Raw genomic sequence first — 6,184 nt, 5'->3', positions numbered from 1 at the left:
CTGCGCTGGGTTTATTTCGAAACGCATCAGCACCAATTTATTCTTAAGGCCAGGCCACACAGTTCACTCTTCTCGGATGAGGTAGCTTGACGGTCTTTCGAAACGCGTTGTTAATGCGTCTTTGTGGAGCCATTGTTCTTCTTGCAGTGCCGTAGGGTGGATGGATATCTTGCACTTATGAAGTACAGTAAATTTAGAATCATTTTAACTTACTGAACGGGTGCAACCCATGTTTACCTCAAGTACACTTAACCGAGGCCCTCTTCTAAAGGACCTGGGCCCAGATGTTCGAAGGCCGATTGGCGCCAACCTGGGGTTAAATTTTAATCCCGGTTTCCATATTTCTCTGTTCAAAAGCCGTTTTGGAACAATTTTCCCTTTTCTTTTTGGAGTATTTAATCCCTCAAATTGTAGACAATGGAATTAAACTGAATTTTATGTTAAAGCTTTCAGACCTGATATCAAATTTCACACTAACCCTGGGTTATCTTAACCCAGCTTTGAACAATCCGGCCCTGCTCTTTACCTCATTGGCTTTGCCCGTAGCGTGCGGGTCACGTGCGCGTAGTGCTTAACGTGAGAGTAGAAATATATGTATGCAATGCATAGTTACCTGTAGAAGGAAGGGCAAAGGGCTGGTCACGTACACGCTTACCTCGAGCACCTTGCTCGCTTGAAAGTGCATCAGCTAAGCAAGGAAGAGATGCATCGACAAATTCGGCAGCCAACGATTAATCAGTGTCAGTCGTTGGGCAAATAGATACTTAAAAACGATGATATTCATACGGATAATACATAGATAAACAGCGGTCCTAAAAATGCGATCAATTAAAACCTACACGGTAGCTTTTATTTACTCTTAAATCTCTTGCTGCTATGCAGAGTTAACGTGTGCCCGTTTGAGGACCATGACGCAGAGGGCCACGCTGGCGCAGGAGATAAGCTCCCATAGAGGTATTGGATAGAGGTGAGTAAACCGAAAAGGATCTGGGGTGAGAACTGAGCTGGCCACGTGTTCCTAATTGTAACTAACTCTACGCTGAAAAGATAACAAATTGACTGATCAATTTTGGATGGACATAAACTGGATTGCCTGACTGAGAAATTGTTATACTTAAGTTCAACTTCGGTTATGCTCATGAAGTTATCTTTCATAAGGAAATGATAGAACATTTTACAAATTCACAAAATGACTCTTTTTCCAGTTGGGTTTAACAGTTCTCTTGTTGAGAGCGCTGCACTCATATAATTAACAATGCGTCTTGGATTAGCACCATTAAATCTTTTCTCTTTTCAGGTGTAATTATCATATTTAAGAAGACTGTTGTAAAGTCGTGCAGACCGGGAATCTATAGATTACCAACCGTCTATTTCCTGTTGTGCTATTATGGTTTATTACAGGGTAAAGGTAACGAATCTGATCCAACCGACGCGTCGGCCGACACACTACCGACACACCACCGATGCTGTACAAACAGCCGTTGTCGAACCTGGCTTTTCGAACCTGGTTTTTCGAAGGTTCCAACATCCCGCTGAGTACGTGGCTTCATCTAATGTTCCTGTGGGCTATCAAGGCTTCTGGAAGTAACATCGCCAGACTGACTAGCCTTTCAAAGCCACGTACGCGAAAGTACCAGCGAGGCAGACTCTTTCTATAAGGTCCGGCAAACGTGTCGGCCGACGCGTCGGTTGGGTCAGATTCGTTACCTTTACCCCTTACCCTTATTACAGGCTTTGATTGGGGCAAGCTGAGCAAATCACGCTTTCGGGAGGTTTTTTCGCTGAACCTGTAGTAATGGCACAGTTGACCAAGAAGACGATCCTTAGAGGGTGTGGTTGAAGGAAAGAATTGTTGCCATTCAAATCAAATTATGATCTTTATTGTGTGCAAAAATACATAAAAGAAAATGTCGGAGATCATCCCTATTGAGGACGCTCCCTGAATAAGATATATAATAAACCATGATAAAAATAGTAAGAACTAGCGAGAGTTTAACACGCTTTAAAAAACATCTTTGATTTATCGCAAAAAATGCTAAAATGCTACCCTTCAACCATCTCCACTGTTGGATAATTCTGACGAAAAGTGCGTGAAAACAAAAACAATTTATTCTAGCTGGTGGCTGTCTAAATTTAAATGTATGGTTTGACCTTGTTTTCCAAAGTGGGTATAACCTAGGCCTTTACGTTGGAACATTGTAAGGATTGTCACTTTATTAATTGCCATGGAATTTTGCGCAAGTTTCCCGCTCGCGCGCGCAACTCAGTCTAAACGAACAACGGTTATGACGTTCGACTTACTTCGATTGAAATCTTTAACGAGGCAAGATGTCTGTGGGTAAAATGATATTATGCCTTGCTTTTGTCATGGCAATGAATGTTTTTCTACCAGTCGCGGCTGAAAATTTTCAATGTCCAAGTAACTGTCGCTGCAGTTCCAGTTTTCTTGGAGTTACATGTCCCGGGATGACTGAGTTTCCTGATCTTCCCTTCGCTTCTCGAGTCAAATCGTTGTAAGTAATGTTGTGGCAAAATGTTTTTTATTCCTCCCCTCTCCCTGATTTTACTCGTTTTCCTAATGAATCGCACTCTCTCTTCAGAGACTTATCTGATGGGCACATCATGGAGATAAGAAAGGAAAGTTTAAAGCGATACGAGAATTTGCGATATTTGTAAGTAATGTAGAAGAAAATCTTAGCTCAATTTTCGACCTGGTTATTCACGTTTTCCCGCGCTTTAGGCTGCCAGTGGCAGTTTCCTTCACTCTGATTGGCTTATGTAATTACAACTTGCTACACTCAAATGAAATGCGCTCTCACCTGGAATTAATAGAGCCCATTCCGATTGAGACAGTGAGCGTTCTGAAACCAAAACCAACTTCGACTCATCGGTCAATCAAAACGAAGGGCAATATCAAAATCAAGTAAACTGACTACAGCGCTTTAAAAAGCGAGTGGCATCTGTTTGGTTGAGAGTAGAACGCGAGTCTTAAAGGCAAATCACAGCGCCAGGCGTGGCAAAATCTGAGTGCGCTTCTAATGATGACTCAATTTTTGCCAAACTCATTTATGTTTTATCAATGGACCAGAAAACATGATACCCTGACAACAAAAATTTTGGCCGAGATTAGGGAGGATCGCTCTAAAATAATCGAACTAGAAAGGACCGTTGACTGGATTTATCGCTCAAAACATGTATTAACATTTTATTTAGATATGAGTGGCAGTCAAGTTAGAGTCCATTTCAGGGGGGGGAGGGAGCATGGGAAGGAAAGGGCCGGGGGGAGAGAGAGAGAGAGAGGGAGGGAGAGAATGTGACAATTTTGGCTAGAGTAGTCCCTCCTTTTCAGCAAAGTCCATCGAGCGAGTGAAAAAAAAATCCGAGTAAAAAATAAAAAATGAAAAAACGATAATAATAATAAGCGCGCCACGTGGAACTCTGGGAGTGAAATTTCCGTACGCTTCGCTCCCAGAGTTCTGCGCGGCGCGCTAACGTAAGTTTTTTTATTCCCATGATTTGTTTTTTTTTTCACTCGCGCGAAGGACTTCGCTGAATAGGAGGGCCTGCTTGTAACAACGCAATGAAGGTATTATGCGGGAGCATTTTGTCGCAAGGCTTTTTTTCTTCCACAAAATCAGTTATCATTAGCCTGTCATTAAGAATGACTTCCTGCTTATTTATCTACCTATACATATTTGTAATTCTCTCCAAAGCGAGGTTGGTGTGAGTTATACACCAATACCACAGTGTGCATGTACGTGAAAATGGTGTAAGTTACGAATGTGGATGTTTGAATGTGTAATGTTTACTTATTTGCGATTTTCAGGGATTTAAGAGGCAATAAATTGAAAGGTGTTGAACCGGGTTTATTCAGTGAGATGGATACAATAAGGAGATTGTGAGTATTATGAAAATAATTAAATAAATAGATAAATATCAAATAAACAGAAAGACCGTCACAGGAGAAGAACTTCCACGAAACTTTAAAGGAAAAGGACTCATGATCACTAGCTACTGAAGCCAAAGATGGTTAGGATCTGTTAAGTACATGTATATAAACAAATCTCTCTCAAACTAGACCACGAGCAGTCAGAACAATTGATGTCAGCGTACCACGTAGAACGAGGGAGGCGCACGAAAAGAAGGGTCTTTTCGTGCGCCTAGCTCGCTTACACAGAGTTCTGCGCGGTGTGTACGCGTAATTTTTATTTCTTTTCGCTGTTTTCTTTTTTCTGACTCGCCCTGTGACTTCGGCGAAAATAAGGGACTTCTCGTAGTCTTTTTGCAAATCAAAGAATCTTGCTCAAAATTGTTTTGCAAGAGTGAAAATGGTGGATGCGTATGACGAATCAGTATATATTTAATAGACACGCGAGTCCAATAATCTCTGTGTAATTCAAACGAAAGAAAATTCTTTTCACCCGCATAGTAGTTCCATAAAATAAACAGCGAAAATAAAAAATTTAAGTTAACGTACCGCGCGGAACTCTGATAGTGAGGCGCACGAAAAGTAGATTGACAGTAGGAGGGGGCACTGGGATCTATCAGTAACCGCAAACCCGCAAAACTGAAAACCGCATGCAAAACCGTCGAAACCGATAAATTTGCACATCTCAGTTATCAAAATCCTAATCGATCTGATACTGTGGTTACAAGTGGAGCAACATAAGTTTCGCGGCTATTCGAGATCAGTAGAGGCGTATAACTGCTGCTTAGATCGAAGAGAAACCAGAACCCCAATATGAAAAACCGAAAAAGCACATCGGATACCAAATCCGAGCACCCGTCAAAATTTTTGACAAAAACCGGAAACCAAATGCTGAAAACGGAAAATCCGCAAAACGCAATGAACAACAAAACCGAAAAACCAAAGTTTTTGGGCAAAAAAAGCGAAAAACCGATCTAAAAATAGCCAAAACCGCAAAACCCAATGCCCCTTTCAGTAGAAGTGTATCACACTTTTCCGCTGATTTTTTTTTTAGTCACGTGATGGACTCCTCCAAAAAGGAGGGACTGCTTGTAGTTTATCTTTGATGCTAATCAGGTTTTAGCTCCGGTAACCTAGCGTTTTAAGATCATATAGTTTGCATCCCATCAGTTAGCTGACCATGATTGACTTTTCTTATAGGTTCATTGAACAAAATCCTTGGTCGTGTGACAAGCTTTCTCTGGAAGTCCTTCAAAATGAGCTGATTGATCTTATCGAAAAAAATCACCTTGATAACTTTGATGGAGGAAAAACAATATGTTTCGACCCACCAGATATGAAAGGAAAAAAGCCTCTTTACTACAAAAATAGTAAGAATGAAAAAAGTCCCACACAACTAAAATAAAATGATCTTGATATAGCGATACTTTGACCTTAGATGATAAAATACAGGTTGTTGATGTGTCAGCCACTGTTACTGACAACTGTGGCCTGCAGGATGACTCCGACTGACCTCAATGAATGCACAACTTCATTATCAAATGTTCTTCCAGGTTCAAAATATTTACTGTAAACATATATTAAACATTTTTTGCCTGGATCAAGATCATTTCATTTGTATATATGTTACATCAATTGATCAAATGATGAATTACTAGTATTGGCTTTGCAACTTTTTTTGAAAAGAGAAATTTAGAGTCTGAAATAAAGTTTTCAGTTAACTGTTGAAAAGACCAGAGATTCCCAGTAGATATTATCATAAAGCTATATGATCAAAGGATAAGACAGAAAGTTAAAATAAAAAGAAAAATGTATTTCTTTGAAAAACAATACCAAATAAGACATGATCCAGTTAATGTTAAAAAACTGTCTAGCACCAAATTGGACAAATGGAACGACTCAACTGCGTATTTTCCGCTCTCTGAGTATATAATCTGGATGTTATGTCTTACAATGATTTTCTTTTTTCCTTTACAGCGACAGTAGCTAGAGCTCACTTTCTAATTCGCACTTACAAAGCCTACCCCAGCCCAACTACCCCTGGAATAATGATAATTCTTGTGATAATCATGGTGTTACTGTTCTTGGCAGTGGTCTTTTCTGTCATTAAAATATATGGCAAGAAAATTCTTGACAGGACTATGTAAGTGACAAGTTTAATCATTTGCTATCATTGGACAATACATAAATAGGTTTCAAAGTGTAGTACAGGATTTCTGTACTGCACTCTCTGTGAACTGAACAACTGAACATGCT

The 6,184-nt window shown here is 40.1% G+C and overlaps 2 protein-coding genes across 5 annotated transcripts in view; one reads left to right on the top strand and one right to left on the bottom strand.

Moving 5' to 3' along the window:
- Positions 1-48: 48 nt before the first annotated feature.
- The window catches only part of LOC111332524 (uncharacterized), a 7,426-nt gene continuing 1,290 nt past the window's right edge, over positions 49-6,184 (top strand). Inside the window, exons 1-5 of one of the 3 annotated variants that reach the window (XM_088742037.1) lie at positions 49-967; positions 2,601-2,672; positions 3,827-3,898; positions 5,129-5,298; positions 5,906-6,071. In XM_088742037.1, coding sequence (XP_088598163.1) covers positions 2,623-2,672; positions 3,827-3,898; positions 5,129-5,298; positions 5,906-6,071 — 458 coding nt within the window. In that variant the 5' untranslated portion in view covers positions 49-967; positions 2,601-2,622. Of the gene's footprint in view, positions 968-1,731; positions 2,514-2,600; positions 2,673-3,826; positions 3,899-5,128; positions 5,299-5,905; positions 6,072-6,184 lie in introns of those variants that run through there. The other 2 variants (XM_088742036.1, XM_088742035.1) reach the window with 2 other exon arrangements.
- LOC111333404 (uncharacterized) overlaps positions 5,721-6,184 on the bottom strand; it is a 6,242-nt gene continuing 5,778 nt past the window's right edge. For both annotated transcript variants that reach the window (XM_022938970.2, XM_022938978.2), the window contains exon 3: positions 5,721-6,184. This exon is cut by the window's right edge and continues 3,046 nt beyond it. The gene's annotated coding sequence lies outside the window, so the exon portion shown is untranslated.

The sequence above is a fragment of the Stylophora pistillata genome, chromosome 12, assembly GCF_964205215.1.
Source record: "Stylophora pistillata chromosome 12, jaStyPist1.2, whole genome shotgun sequence".
In the NCBI taxonomy this organism is placed as follows: domain Eukaryota; kingdom Metazoa; phylum Cnidaria; class Anthozoa; order Scleractinia; family Pocilloporidae; genus Stylophora; species Stylophora pistillata.
The sequence above is the reverse complement of the archived record's forward strand: the minus strand, read 5'-3'. Positions and strand labels throughout refer to the sequence as shown.